The sequence below is a fragment of the Oncorhynchus mykiss genome, chromosome 31 (genome assembly GCF_013265735.2).
Source record: "Oncorhynchus mykiss isolate Arlee chromosome 31, USDA_OmykA_1.1, whole genome shotgun sequence".
Lineage (NCBI taxonomy): Eukaryota > Metazoa > Chordata > Actinopteri > Salmoniformes > Salmonidae > Oncorhynchus > Oncorhynchus mykiss.
The window spans coordinates 38,790,285-38,806,250 of NC_050571.1; the positions used below are offsets into that span (position 1 = coordinate 38,790,285).

The 15,966-nt window shown below is 40.2% G+C and overlaps 1 protein-coding gene across 1 annotated transcript in view; it reads left to right on the top strand.

Annotated features, from left to right (window-relative positions):
• Window positions 1–3,669: 3,669 nt before the first annotated feature.
• Window positions 3,670–15,966, top strand: part of LOC110505132 (relaxin receptor 1-like) — a 110,184-nt gene continuing 97,887 nt past the window's right edge. The window contains exon 1 of the mRNA XM_021584128.2: window positions 3,670–3,954. Within this exon, the coding sequence (XP_021439803.2) occupies window positions 3,912–3,954 (43 nt within the window). The 5' untranslated portion in view covers window positions 3,670–3,911. The remainder of the gene's footprint in view (window positions 3,955–15,966) is intronic.

The window sequence follows — 15,966 nt, forward strand, 5'->3', positions numbered from 1 at the left end:
AAGTGATAATGTCCCCAAAGCCGGTGTTTGGAGGATATATTGGCATGGTTTGCTGGCCCTTGACGAATATATCCTTCAATCACCAGCTTCTCTGGCATGATCACTTAACTAAAATGGTTGCCAACACTCTTATAAATAAGGCTTCCAAACGGGTTCTTTGGATGTCCCCATCAGAAAACCCTTTTGGGTTCCAGGTAGAAAAGGGTTCTTCAAATTGTTATCTGATGAGGCCAGACAAAGAAATATTTTAGGTTCTAGATAGCAACTTATTTTTTTAAGAGTGTATGTGCACTTTCATTTGTTTTACCTTTGTTTCTATTGCCATTTCTTTTGGACTTCCCCTAGTTCCCACAGCCACAAAGTCAAAATTGTCTATATTGTAAAAATTCATGAAAAGTAAATGTTGCTTTATGGTCTTAATTAAATGTAGGGTTAAGCATAAGGTTAGCAGTGTGGTTGAGGTTAGGGATAGGGTTAGGGTTGAAATAATAAGGAGAGATTGTAGATATGGGCGGGGTTTATGACTTTGTGGCTGCAGTAACTAACGATGACCATTTTAATGATCCTGATAAAATAATTTTGCTGGCTCAGAGAAGCTGTCAGTCTCATCAAGTTATATATGCATGCTATGGTGGTGATGTAAAAAAAAATGCAACATTGTTTCACAGTTTGGAGAGGCTGACAGCAAGGTTTAGAGTTTAGACAAATCCCGACTGTTGTAAACCAAATGTTAGTCTAGTTGCATAGGGAACATTTATCGAGGCGCTTTTTTCCTGGGAAGATTAAGTTTATAAATTGACTGACTGGGCTGTGGGACAGTGGATGCGCATTGATAAATCTAATGGAGCTATTAACAGGCATTACCCGCATAATGCGGGGATTGCGGGGCTATAGCTCCCTGCTGTCAACCAATCAGCATCCAGAATCCAAACAACGCAATTTACAATTCAGCATTAGAACGTTATTGTGCCACTCTATACGGCTAATCGACTCTGCTCTCATGACTTGGTAACAAGCAGTCCTTTAGTTGTCAATACAGTACAGGTTTGATGTATTGGAGTGATGGACTGAAGCTTTGTTGAGAATACAAATAAGGAGGAAGGGGAGTAAGTAGCCTTCATTCAATCGCACGTCAGCCTCCCACACTCTAGGCTAGCACTGTCAGTAAAGACAAAAACAGGTATATCTAGTTTTGCTCCAATGTTCAGCAGCTTCTGTTTTGAAGATTGAAGGTGCTGTCCACATATATTTCTAACTCTTGTTCTACATGAACACAGCAAGAAAAGAAACATACTCTCACTGTCAGCTGCATTTATTTTCAGCAAACTTAACATGTGTAAATATTTGCCAGATTTGCCTGTTCTTGCTGAGATGTTACCCCACTCTTCCACCAAGGCACCTGCAAGTTCCCAGACATTTCTGGTGGGAATGGCCCTAGCCCTCACCCTCCAATCCAACAGGTCCCAGACGTGCTCAATGGGATTGAGATCCGGGCTCTTCGCTGGCCATGGCAGAACACTGACATTCCTGTCTTACAGGAAATCACGCACAGAATGAGCAGTATGGCTGGTAGCACTGTCATGCTGGAGGGTAATGTCAGGATGAGCCTGCAGGAAGGGTGCCACATGAGAGAGGGGGGTGTCTGAGATTGCCTGCAATGACAACAAGCTCAGTCCGATGATGCTGTGACACACCGCCCCAGACCATGACTCCACCTCCAAATCGATCCCGCTCCAGAGTACAGGCCTCATTGTAACGCTCATTCCTTCGACGATAAACGCGAATCTGACCCTCACCCCTGGTGAGACAAAACTGTAACTCATCAGTGAAGATCACTTTTTGCCAGTCCTGTCCGGTCCAGCAACGGTGGGTTTGTGCCCATAGGCGACGTTGTTGCCAGTGTTGTCTGGTAAGGACCTTCCTTGCAACAGGCCTACAAGCCCTCAGTCCAGCCTCTCTAAGCCTATTGTGGACAGTCTGAGCACTGATGGAGTGATTGTGCGTTCATGGTGTAACTCAGGCAGTTGTTATTGCCATCCTGTACCTGTCCCGCAGGTGTGATGTTCGGATGTACCGATCCTGTGCAGGTGTTGTTACACGTGGTCTGCCATTGCGAGGATCATCAGCTGTCCGTCCTGTCTCCCTGTAGCACTGTCTTGGGCGTCTCAATTGGACATTGCAATTTATTACCCTGGAGTCCTGCAGTCCTCATGCCTCCTTGCAGCATGCCTAAGGCACATTCATGCAGATGAGCAAGGGACCATGGACATCTTTCATTTGGTGTTTTTTCAGAGTCAGTAGAAAGGTCTCTTTAGTGTTCTAAGTTTTCACAACTGTGACCTTAATTGTCTACCGTCTGTAAGCTGTTAGTGTCTTAACGACCGTTCCACAGGTGCATGTTCTTTAATTGTTTATGGTTCATTGAACAAGCATGGGAAACAGTGTATAAACCCTTTACAATGAAGATCTGTGAAATTATTTGGATTTTTACGAATTATCTTTGAAAGATAGGGACTTTTATTTTTTTGCTGAGTTTATTTTCTGAGTTAATCTACGGTGTAATGTATATCCTTGTGTGCAAATGTAGGCCTACTGTACTGTATCTACCTTTAACACCCCCTAGCAATCTTATCAAGAGGTCCGGACCTCCTGGTGCCATTTCTAAGGGGTTGGACCGGATCTGAGTTTAAGGCCCAGTTGGTCTACCCCCCCCCTCCTCCCATATTCGCTACAGGACATTGCTGCGTCAGTTTTCCGTGCACCATCAATGCCACTCAACAAGTATGTTACTGAATTTAAAAAAATACAGAAATGAACTGGAGCAAGCTTATCAATGTCAGAGTGTGAAGTGTGAGAAATGGCATAATTGAAAACCATAGCTCAGCACTGTTTCTGATGTTAATCAAATAATTGTTTGGTTCTAAATGAATTGTGTCCGACCTGAAGCTATTTCAGTATTATTGTCTTATCAGCATTTTCTACACAATGGGTTGAAATATTAAACTTATGGCCAGGGAAAAAGTTTGCACCTGTTCTATACTGTTTTTCTCTCTACCATATACAGGAGGAAGAACAAATAGGGAAAATAAGAAGGCATTGTAGACAAGTGTAAATTAAAACAGTTTGTGGCTTTTAACCCCTGCTGTAAAAACCAGGCACCAGCTGGTGCAAATATTTTGTAAATCTGCAATTATGTTTTCATCTGTCAGCAAACAGCTTTCCAGCTAAGACAAAAATAGCCACGTTTTTGGTTAGAGCATGGTAGGTAATCGACCAAATCAGCTAAGAAGTTCATTCTCATGTTTCAACGCTCTTAGTTATTGTGGAAATTGACCCACTATGCTGTTTACTTTGTGCACCTACATCATATCGCTGAGTCTACACTTAGTAAGGAACTTTTTTTTGCATCAAACATCTTCATTGCTGTGGTAAAAATGCATTTATGGAAACTGTTTTCATCGTTTTACCTGCAGACACAAACTACAGTATGGCCACAGCCTGTAATCTTCCTCTCTGTCTCACACGCACTCTCTCTCTCTCTCTGTATATGTATATATATATATATATATATTTATGTATGTCTCTCTCTCTCGCTCTCCCCTGTCTCCCTCTTCCTCTGTCGATGACAAACGGTTCGCACTAGTCCTAGAGTAGCAGTGGAGATTTCAGCGCTCCAGTTGATGGCAATTGATTCTCTGGAGCAGTTGCGAATCGTTTTCTCTCCTGCTGGCACAAGACACGCCACTTAGCTTGCTTGCCAACCTCATCTTGATTGACATTATTTCTCAACTACCAAGTAGCCTAGCCCATCATGGTAACCGCAGTTCTTGGTCTACCGTTTTTACGCATTGGGGGCTTGCAAGAAAACTAAAACTTATTTTTTCTCGTGTTTGCTGTTACAGTTAAATATCATGCAAGCTTATGTCACTTGGATCCTCATGTATGGAGTGACAGGTATGTTTATTCTAATTATATGTTGCACATAAGTTTGTTAAATGTGAAATGTATCAATATTGATTGATACTAGGGTTTCTAGTATAGTCTCTGTTTTCCCCTCCAATTCTGACATTGTTTGCATTTAATTTTGATAGGCTTTCTGGAAGTTTGCTTAGATCCAATTTCTTAGACTTGCAATAAGTGCAGCCTATATTGCAATAGAAGCAGCTAAATGCATCATATACTATATACCTTGCTATTGGAAATACTGTGGGACACTTGACAGATGAAATGACTTGTAAATGCCCTATTATGACATTGACGGACGAAATAAGAAAACTCAGGAAAATTAATTTGTTATGGTATATAATTGCCTTGCTGTGCATATGGTCCAATCCAGACTCCAGACTTAGCACACACCCCCATGAGTTTTGTGAAACCCCAACCCTCAGATAGCATATGAACCTGTCATAAACCATTCATGGAAATTAGCTTTAAAACGGCAACACTTTCTCAGTCTCATAACAACAATAATTATAATATATTCAGCTTCTATAGTGCTTTTCAGTACAGAAAGAATCTCAAAGCACTTGAAAATAATAATAAATAAGCCTCAAATAAAACATACATATATATATGTAGCTTCATAACAGAGAGTAGGTCTGGACTACAAACATTTTCAGCTAGAGAGTGAGATGATTTTCAGACGGAAACAAATATAGGTGATCAATATTTATTTCTAGGCAGTGTAATGAGTGTGTGTGAATAATGTGACAAAGGTGTGCTCTGAATACAATAGGTAGGCTAACGCATACAAAGCAGATAATCTGAAGGATCACAAAAATATTTTCTGCACAAAATTGCCTGTCTGACCCCCACTCTCCACCATAGCATGAAAAGTGCTTTTTGACATGGTTACGGTTTCGGTTTAGACTATTTAAAACATAATCACGGTTTTCGGTTTCAATTCTTTAAAAAAAAAACATTAAACTCATTATGAAATAATGACCTTAAAATGATTAGAGCTTTTTAAATGCAATGCAAAAAACATTGAAAATACGAAATTTTCTCTCTAAGGTTCACATAGAAAAATAGGAAAGTACTATTAAATAATAAAATATATTCCACTATTTAGTTTTATATGACGACTTTATAATTTTTTATTCCTCCAAGTCATCATCTCATCTCTGCTCAGGCAGTAACAGCCAGCCAGACAACCATATAATGTTATTTCGGTTCTCCACATACTGTACATCCTATTTATCTAGACTAACCTGCCTAAGTATACCGCAGCGCTGTCTGAAATGTTTTTTTCTCGTTCGTCAAAGTAGAGAAGGCATTCTTTCATAAACTCTCTATCCCTCTTCTCATCGTTGTGTTGTGTACCTTCCTCTCTTATGTGGTATCGTATGCAGTCTGTGTGTATCTAACCTAACATAGCAGGCTAAACGTCTATCCATCTGTGTCCCAGCTGGAAAAGAACAGGCGCAATAGAATATGGTCATTGTAGTTTATTACCACGTTTCTGCACTGAACTAGGTTGAATATTTTCTTAATGAAAATTACAACTCTTCAGCCCAGCGTCCCAATATAGATCTTGACTTCATTTTCATCTGGTGAATGATTTGATTTCTCTCTAGAGAAACGCCATGTTTGGGTTACAAAAAACACAGAACTAAATAAATAGAATTCAAGTAAATGTTGGTCAGTTAGTTATTATATAACCAAAATAATGCATTTAATCTCTCAGTACTACAGGAATGCAGCCCTCTAGACCAAACTCTTTGGTCCTTTAAAAACCTGCTGTATGTTGTGTGCTTTAGCTTGGAAAATAAGTAACTGTGACTCTGGATGACAACATAATGACGTTTGTTTCCAACATTAGGACTGTTTTCCTATAGAAGTAAAAATCCGCTTTGTGTTTTGTTTCCTTGACACGATACTAGCGAGTCCCATCCCTAATAATTGTCATGTTGTTTTATATGTTGACTTGTAAAAGACAATGTAAAACCTATAAAGGAAACCATTTCTTTTGTAGAGGTTACATTGTCAAAACATAAATGTTTCTCATAATATTATATACTGTATCTTTGTAGTAAATGGCCACAAGCATGTTTTCAATTGTGTATGTCACATAAGGCATATAAATTAACACACACTGTATACCACAGGCATACCATAGGCATATAAGGAAAACCAGACAAAAATCTCAGCAGATCCTTATTGGATTACTTATTAGATTTTTGAACAAATAATCTCCTTCTGCCATACAAGATGGGCTTCTTTATTGCATTTTTACCACCAGCCAATGTGATCACATCACACCAAGAAAGCTCTCGCCATTCAAACGTCCCTGCCAGTTCACTGTGTGAACACTGTAGCCTATTTTATATCCAGCAAACAAGAGCAAGGTGCTTTTTCCCCAATTGTATATATATTTTTATTGACAAAAATTGCCATTTCTGGAACACGCATTGGGCTAGGCAACTGATCAAGAGCTATAAGAGGAATAGAGAGAGGATGGAGAGAGAGAGGCCAGTGGAGATGCCAGAGGAGATGCATGAATTGCGCAAGAGGGAAACAGTGAAGACAGAAATGTGTAAATCAGGAGTTAATTCTTAGGCTGGGCTGTTAATCCACCGTATGCTAGCGTATATATGCGTCAGTTTAATTAAATGTGCAATACAAAAAATATAGTGCCTAGGCCTATTTAATGAAACCCATTTAGGCAACAGATTTGAAAGCAGGGAATCCCATAGGGCGACGCACGATTGGCCCAGCGTCGTCCGGGTTAGGGTTTGGCCTGGGTAGCCGTCATTGTAAATAAGAATTTGTTCTAAACTGACTTGCCTAGTTAAATAAAGGTTCAATAAAATAAATAAATCCCTGTCTCATCCGTAAACACGTATTAATGCAAGTGTGCTCTAAAGCAGCTCACATCAGCAGGGTGGGGGGGACTTTATATTAGGAGGGACGTCGACCGTGCATCGCTAAAATAATTATTATATTCACATTTCCTCAATTTAAGTATTAGGCCTATGGGGACACCTATACATTTTGAAGCCAAGCATAAGTGATCAGTGTAGCCCTTCTTACAGTGCATTCGGAAAGTATTCAGACCCCTTGACCTTTTCCACATTTTGTTCTGTTACAGCCTTATTCTAAAATGGATGAAACTGTTTTTCCCCCCTCATCAATGTACACACAATGCCCCACAATGACAAAGCAAAAACAGGTTTCAGAAAAAAAATACATAAGTATTCAGACCCTTTACTCTGTACTTTGTTGAAGCAACTTTGGCAGCGGTTACAGCCTTGAGTCTTCTTGGGTATGAAGCTACAAGCTTGGAACACCTGTATTTGGGGAGTTTCTCCAATTCTTCTCTGCAGATCCTCTCAAGATCTGTCAGGTTGGATGGGGAGCATAGCTGCACAGCTATTTTTAAGTCTCTCCAGAGATGTTCGATCGTGTTCAAGTCCAGACTGGGCCACTCAAGGACATTCAGAGACTTGTCACAAAGCCACTCCTGCATTGTGTGCTTAGGGTTGTTGTTCTGTTGGAAGGATCACCCCAGTCTGAGGGCCTGAATGCTCTGGAGCAGATTTTCATCAAGGATCTCTCTGTTCTTGGCTCCGTTCATCTTTCCCTCGATCCTGACGAGCATCCCAGTCCCTGTCGTTGAAAAACATCCCCACAGCATGATGCTGCCACCACCATGCTTCACCAGAGGGATGGTGCCAGGTTTCCTCCAGAGGTGAAGCTTGGCGTTCAGGCCAAATATTTTAATCTTGGTTTTATCAGACCAGAAAATCTTGTTTCTCATTGTCTGAGAGTTCTTTAGGTGCTTTTTAGCAAACTACAAGCAAACTACTAAGGAGTGGCTTCCATCTGGCCACTGCATAGATGGTTGTCCTTCTGGAAGGTTCTCCCATCTCCACAGAGTAACTCTGGAGCTCTGTCAGAGTGACCATTGGGTTCTTGGTCAAGGTCTGACCAAGGCCCTTCTCCCCGATTGCTCAGTTTGGCGGGCGGCCAGCTCTAGGAAGAGTCTTTCTTGGTGGTTCCAAACTTCTTCCAATTAAGAATGATAGAGGTGTTCTTTGGGACCTTCAATGATAATATTTGGTACCCTTCCACAGATCTGTGCCTCGGCACAATCCTGTCTCTGAGATCTACGGACAATTTTTTCAACTGTGGGACCTTATATAGACAGGTGTGTGCCTTTCCAAATCATGTACAATCAATTGAATTTACCACATGTGGACTCCAAGTTGTAGAAACATCTCAATGATGATCAATGGAAACAAGATGCACCTGAGAACAATTTTGAGTATCTTAGCAAAGGGTCTGGACACTTATGCAAGGTGTAAGTATTTCTGTTTTGTATTTTTAATACATTTGCAAACATTTCTAATAACCTGTTTTTGATTTGCCATTATGGGGTATTGTGTGTAGATTAATGAGGGAAATATGTATTTCATCCATTTTAGAATGAGGTTGTAACGTAGCAAAATGTGTGAAACGTCAAGGGGTCTGAATACTTTCTGAATGCACTGTCATTGGTGTAGCCTTGTATCACCTAGACATGATGTTGTAATATCTTCACATCTAGAATAAAGAACATCAGGCCTCCGTCATAAACTCAATTTAATGAAAAAATAAAGGTGGCAGTTTGGAAAAACGAAGGTCCATTCAGAAGGTATCCTAAAGTATCCTGTCTGGACTCCATCTTTAAATAAGAGAGGAGGGACAAATAGTATAACCGAAAAGAGCATAAACAAATCATTGTGATCAGTAAGTGCGGGAAATAATGACAGGTGCCAGTTTTGCGTTTCTTTCCTCTCATTAATGGAATGCAACTGAAGCAAACGTAGCACGATTATTTCTAAATAAAAATGTCTAGGTTGGATCCATTCCAGTGCCCACATGCATACATGGCACCGGAGGAGGAGGAGATGGCTGCCGTTTTACGGTCCCTTATCCATTTGCGCTATTGTGTGTGTTTTTAAAAAGGTTATTTGTAACTTATTTTGTACATAATGTTTATGACCGAAAATAGCTTCTAGATATCAGGACAGTGATTACTCACCCCATTACTGGAAGAAGATTTTTTCTTTAACGAGTCGGATGCAAAGGATTTACTTTGGACATCCGACAAGGCCCTCATCCCCGTCATTCGCAAGAGAAAGAGACGGAAATGTCGGGGAAGTAGGTCTGGGTACCTTGTAAGGATCCGGCGGCGAGTGGGTAATCTGCCTTTACCATCGGTTCTATTAACCAACGTACAATCATTGGATAATAAAACAGATCAACTACGAGCACGCAAATCCTACCAACGGGACATTAAAACTGTAATATCTATTTCACTGAGTTGTGGCAGAACGATGACCTGAATAACATACAGCTCCTGGTTTCACACTTTTTCGTCAGGATAGAACAGCTGTCTCCGGTAAGACAAGGGGTGACAGTCTGTGTAAATTTATAAACTACAGCTGTTGCACAAAATATAAGGAAGTCTCAAGGTTTTGCTCAACTGAGGTAGAGTATCTCATGATAAGCTGTAGACCACACTATTTACCAAGAAAGTTTTCATCTACATTCTTCGTAGCTGTCTGTTTACCACCACAAACTGATGCTGGCACTAGGACCGCACTCAATGAGCTTTATACGGCCATAAGCAAACAGGAAAATGCTCATCCAGAGGTGTTGCTCCTGGTGGCTGGGGACCTTAATGCAGGGACAATTTAATCAGTTTTACCTACTTTCTACCAGCATGTTAAATGTGCAACCAGAGAGAAAAAAACTCTTGACCACCTTTACTCCACACACAGAGACGTGTACTAAGCTCTCCTACGCCCTCCATTTGGCAAATCTAACCATAATTCTATCCTCCTGCTTACAAGCAAAAACTAAAGCAGGAAGCACCAGTGACTCGGTCAATAAAAAAGTGGTCAGATGAAGCAGATGCTAAACTACAGGACTATTTTGCTTGAACAGACTGTAATATGTTCTGGGATTCTTCTGATGGCATTGAGAAGTACACCACATCAGTCACTGGCTTCATCAATAAGTGCATCAATGACGTTGTCCCCATAGTGACTGTATGTACATACCCCAACCAGAAGCCATGGATTACAGGCAACATCCGTATTGAGCTAAAGGGTAGAGCTGCCGCTTTCAAGGAGTGGAACTCTAACTCGGAAGCTTATAAGAAATTCCGCTATGCCCTCAGACGAAAATGTGCAAACAGGCAAAGTGTCAATACAGGACTAAGATTGAATCCTACTACACCAGCTTAGACGCTCGTCGGATGTGGAAGGGCTTGCAAACTATTACAGACTACAAAGGGAAGCACAGCCGCGAGCTTCCCAGTGACACGAGCCTACCAGACGAGCTAATTTACTTCTATGCTTGCTTCGAGGCAAGTAACACTGAAACATGCATGAGAGCATCAGCTGTTCCGGATGACTGTGTGGTCACTCTCTCCGTGGCCAGAACCGCCTGGTGCTACCACACAGCAAGCGATACCGGAACGCCAAGGCTAGGTTCAAAAGGCTTCTTAACAGATAACAGCTTCTACCACCAAGCCGTAAGACTCCTGAACAGCTAATCAAATGGCTACCCAGACTATTTGCATTGCCCCCACCCCCTCTTGTACACTGCTGCTACTCTGTTTATTATCTATGCATAGTCATTTTAACTCTACCTACATGTACATATTACCTCAATTACCTCGACTAACCGGTGTCCCCACACATTGACTCTGTACCAGCACCCCCTGTATATAGCCTCGCTATTGTTATTTTATTGCTGCTCTTTAATTATATGTTACTTTATTTTTTTTAAATGTACTTATCTATTTTGACTTTAAACATTTTTTAAAACCGCATTGTTGGTTAAGGGCTTGTGAGTAAGCATTTCAGTCTGTAAGGTCTACTACACCTATTGTATTCGGCACGTGACATAATTTGATATGATTTGCCCATTCAACATGCTCATAAGCTACCATGAAATTGAATCATCTGGTGAGAATTGTTGTGCTTTATTATCCAACTATTATGGACAGACATACTGAGCAGTGAGCACATAAAGTGAAAGATAACATTGCTTCAGTATAACCCTTTAAAAATACATATCATAACCTAGTTAAATCAAGTAACCTTTAAAATACATATCACCTAGTTAAGTCAAGTAAGTCAAGTTAAACAACACACACGGTGCAGATGTTGATTTGCTATCCCTCCTGCATATAGATATGGGGGCAAAGGGAATTTGTATTGCCTTAATGACTGCTGGCTGCTTGTAACGGGTTTCCTCCTCTTCTGAGGAGGAGTAGGAAGGATCAGACCAATATGCAGCGTCGTACGTGTCCATGTTAATATTTATTTAAACTGAAATACAAAATAACAAGAGAACGAACGAAAACGAAACAGCTCTGTCTGGTGCAGACACAGAGACAGAAAAAAACTACCCACAAATCACAGTGGGATCACAGGCTGCCTAAGTATGGTTCTCAATCAGAGACAACGATTGACAGCTGCCTCTGATTGGGAACCGTAGCAGGCCAAAAGCAGAAAAACAAAACATAGAACAAAAACATAGAATGCCCACCCCAACTCACGCCCTGACCAAACTAAAATAGAGACATAAAAAAGGAACTAAGGTCAGGACGTGACACTGCTGATGTTTCGCATTCAGATATTGTAGTTGAGGTGGTGCTGTTTATGAAGTTTGGAGATATTTGCAAGGGTCTCAGTCATATAAATAATGTACTGTCTTTTCCCACAATTTGTTTGTAAAGGAGTATTGAGGTCATGGGACCTTTTTAAATAACTGTTCACGTTATTTTAGTGATGTGGAATGAACATCAGTAGAGAGTCAATGATATAGAAATCATCTCCTTCATGATGCTCATACCATAGAGATACATATTGTTGCTCATACATTAAATCTAACATGTTTTAGTCTTGCACTGTGCTTTCCTCAAATTGGCAAGGCAAATATTTTGGCCCTGAGAGTCATGCTTAAATAACATTGTTAACACTTTCAGATATCAAACATATATTGACTAGAAAAATCAATAATTGAACATACTGTATTAGCATTACACATATTGTAAGAAACATCCAATGTTTGGCAGAGCACAAGGTTGCTCTGCGGCTCGGTGCTGGAAAGGGTCCACATTGACAGATGGACTGAGAAACGGATCAACATCAGTCTTAGTCAACATCAGCAGACCAAAATAACTTTCATTTGCATGGATTTTGTACACAGATCAAGAGATGCTTTTTGTATTGATTCAGATTTATTTGGCATTGTTAGGTTCTGAACAAACAGAGTAAAAACTCAAACGGACGACTAGGAAAAGCTCAAAGTAAGTTTCCTCACCCACTAGGTCATGCAGCTGCAAAGTGTTGTGTCCCTTTACACAACACATATATTTATAACCTCCTACTAGGCAGGGTCAACTCCTTACACATCTAGACAGCCAATACATCTCTGTTGCTAGGCAGGAACTTAATTGGTTCATCTCACTGGTGTAGTCATGGCCCTGCCTGATGCTCGAACCTCCCTGTGGCTTGAAAGTGTATCCATGTGAAATAGGACTGTAGTGGGAGGGTCATTGGGTTGGGCCCCTCCGGCCCCCCCTTCCAGAGGTTTCTTGTCTCTTCAAGTGTTGATTTGAATTCCTCGCTTCTCCCTAGTTCCGCAGCTGGCCTGCGTTATCAGAAACTGAAACCAGACGGTTGACCTTTGCCTCCCTCCTTCGTAACAAAATAACATGTTCAAACAGAATATTAACTTTCTGCACTTCCCCTACCTCAAGCTTCTATCCACCCTTCATTGTCCCCAATATATACATTCCTTATACATGTGAAGAAATCAATAAGTTCTAGTATTGTAACATGAATAAGTATATTTCAAGCTAGAATCCAACAGCATGAAAAAGTAATTGAGCACACAGGCTACATGAAAGGCAAATGTCTTTTAAAGTGTCCCATGCAAACTAATTTAAAGTGCTACTTCATTCCAAAATCAGTGTGGCAGATGTTTCTTCTTTCTTCAAACGTTATCAAATGTCACCATGAGTCAGCTTTCCCATTCATTTGGGGCTGATCTGGAACTTTATTGTAACAGATGGCATGGAAGGTGGACTCATCTCAGCATCAGGCCACTTTAAATATTGGAAAATGCCTGACAAACCTTGATTTTTGGAATGGACTAGGACTTTAGTTAGTTGGGAAGCTGTCCTAATTTGGACACCATAGGGGTAAGAAGGGGCAAGTGAAGGTACACTTGATTATGTGGTATTTATGTGATTGATATCGATTGCAGATGTCAGAGAGGATTAAACTCCAAATACTATCAAATAGTCAGCCACCAACTAAAAAGTGAACATTGTAGCAAGTGCATCACATGACATTTACAAATAGAACTTGGCTTCTATGATATACTGTATCTGGAATGTACTGCATCTGGAATGACACGGCTCTGTAAATGCGGTGGATATTTTATGTCAATTACCCTAACTTGAAATGGAAACAATATGCAGATCTCCCTTTTGACCCTAGTAGAGACACAGATTGATCGCTCTTTCCCTTCAACTTTTCAGAGCAACTACTGTATTTGACATGCTTATGTCTCGGAGGGAGAATGTTGGAAAAAGGTTGTCAGTGTCAACAATTTCATCTTGACTGGCATTTACCTTTATCCCTGGTGAAGAGGACTTTTAATGTGCTGAGGTCAAATGCAATTATCTGGGATGGTCAGCCAGTATGACTAGACTGGAGTGAGGCTTTTGAGGTTGAAGTTGATGACATGGCCCACGTGCAACCATGCAATTTAACTGACATGATTGTGTGGCTTTACAACATTGGCGTAGGCCGTTCACTGCATCACCTGCTATGGTGGGAACAGATGTTGGATAAGTAGCTTTGCAAATATCTTTTGAAAGATGTTACACAAGAGAGATGGTTTCAAGATTTGTTAGGGAAACACACAAGCAGCTCTTATTAGGATGGATGAGCAAGGACTTCTGAAAGATAATTGATGTATCTCTTCTCGACATCTGGTAATCTTTGGTGGTAAAATATGAACGTTCAGCACCAGTGAGGCATGCAGATCATTTTTTAAGGTCTTCGGGAAAGGTGTTCTGTCTTCGAAAAGATGAGAGATGAGTTTTGAAAGATAATCCATACATTTTATACCAGTGACAATCTAAGAAGGTTAAGTGCTCCTTTGGTCTGAAAAATAAAACTTAACTGAATGATGTAATCCCACTGTGAAAGGAGAAAATGAGAAAGTGTTCCACTGATGTCTTATCAGGCATAAGTGTTACATTGACAGCCACTTGGTATAATATAATACAGTATATCAGGAAAAATAAGAATCTTTATTCATACCCTTTGGTTATCATGAGAGATGTATAGTAACTAGATTCCACAAGCTGTGCTCATTAGCTTAAAGGTGAACTTTGTCAACACCAAAGGAGAAATCTCAATTATTTTCTAAACAGCAAATCATTCTGTATAATGATGCAGATCAATCAATGTTGTACACATATACCATTGCGTATAAAGTTTGGAATGACACAATTTCGTGTGTACAACATCTTAAGACCTGCAACGCTATATTGAGAGCTTTGCCATTTCTAAAAGGACGTACTTGGGTGTTTTTGGAGCCTTGGTTCATGTTTTTCCAGTGCCACCATACTGCAGAACAAGTATGAGAAAGTGATTTGCTCTTTAGGGTAAATGATATCACAAAAAGGTGTCTAGATCCTTCTATAACATGCCATTTACATCAAAAGTAGAGATTTAGATGTAAGAAAAACATATCCTTTAGGCTATTTATAAATTAAAGCAATATGACGTCATCCTTTATAGCTGGGCAATTTCCTTCTTACAGAATTTGACCACAGCAGAATAGAAATTTGCCAAGACTGCCATTGGCTCTTCCTAATGTACGCACGCCTCTAGGGAAGGCACAAATACAGTAGATTAGCCTCTCCATTGGATACCAAGCAGTTAGCCTTGCTAATGCTACCCAGCATTAATGCTCCATTAATCCCTGGAAACTGTGGGATGTGGAACGAGCATTCATCAGAACAGCCATTGGCAAGGGGTTGACCAAGTGCCATGGAACTGCTGCTACCAGTAATTGCGTTTTTTCACTTTGGCCGCTGATGCTAATTCATCCTGTCAATAACTGCCTGAGACAACCATTTTACCAAATTAGCATTGTCTGGGAAACCCTGTTCTAGAGCATCAAATAATGACAGAAGAGAAGCTGCTTGAATCTAATTATATGACAAGTTGACTAACAAATAGCCTATCGAATGTTGGAATGTATAAGCAGAATAATATCTAATTGAGGCTTAAAAACTTTCAGAGTTTTCCGGTGCTACATTTCCTAATTTCTTAATCGGTTTGTTGATCGGTTTTAAGGAAATTAAAAACTGTGAAAACGATCCACCACACTTCTGATAGTATTTCAATTAATTTTGGATGCATATTTTATGTGGTTAAAAGTCAAAAACTGTCAGACTTTATGTTGCCTAATTTTTTTTCTATTTTAGGCTAAACATAACTTTTTATTGTCAGTGCACATTCGCACATCCTCAAGATGAAATTAATTTATATATTTTTTCACTCCTGCTTCCGAGACAAATGTATATTTGGTTTATAGTTTTACTGCAAGAAACACTTAGCTCTGCAGGAGTTCTTATAATAGCTACATGTGAGTCCTACAGTCAGTTACCATTCCAACCATTATTGTTCCCATCTGAACTTCAAAGGTGATACTAAGCTAAACTGAGCCTGCACAGACTGCGAAAAACTACAGTAAGTAGGATAAGATGTTTACGCTCCACAGTATCTCGTCTAAGGTCAGCAGATCCAAGGATCTGCAGTTCTTCTCGGTTTCTTGGTGGCTATAGTTTACAGCCGGCAGACTGGTTTTCCTTAGGTGAGCTTGTGCATAAGCTCAGATGGATGGTTGGAATCATCCTTCTCCTGATACTGTATTACA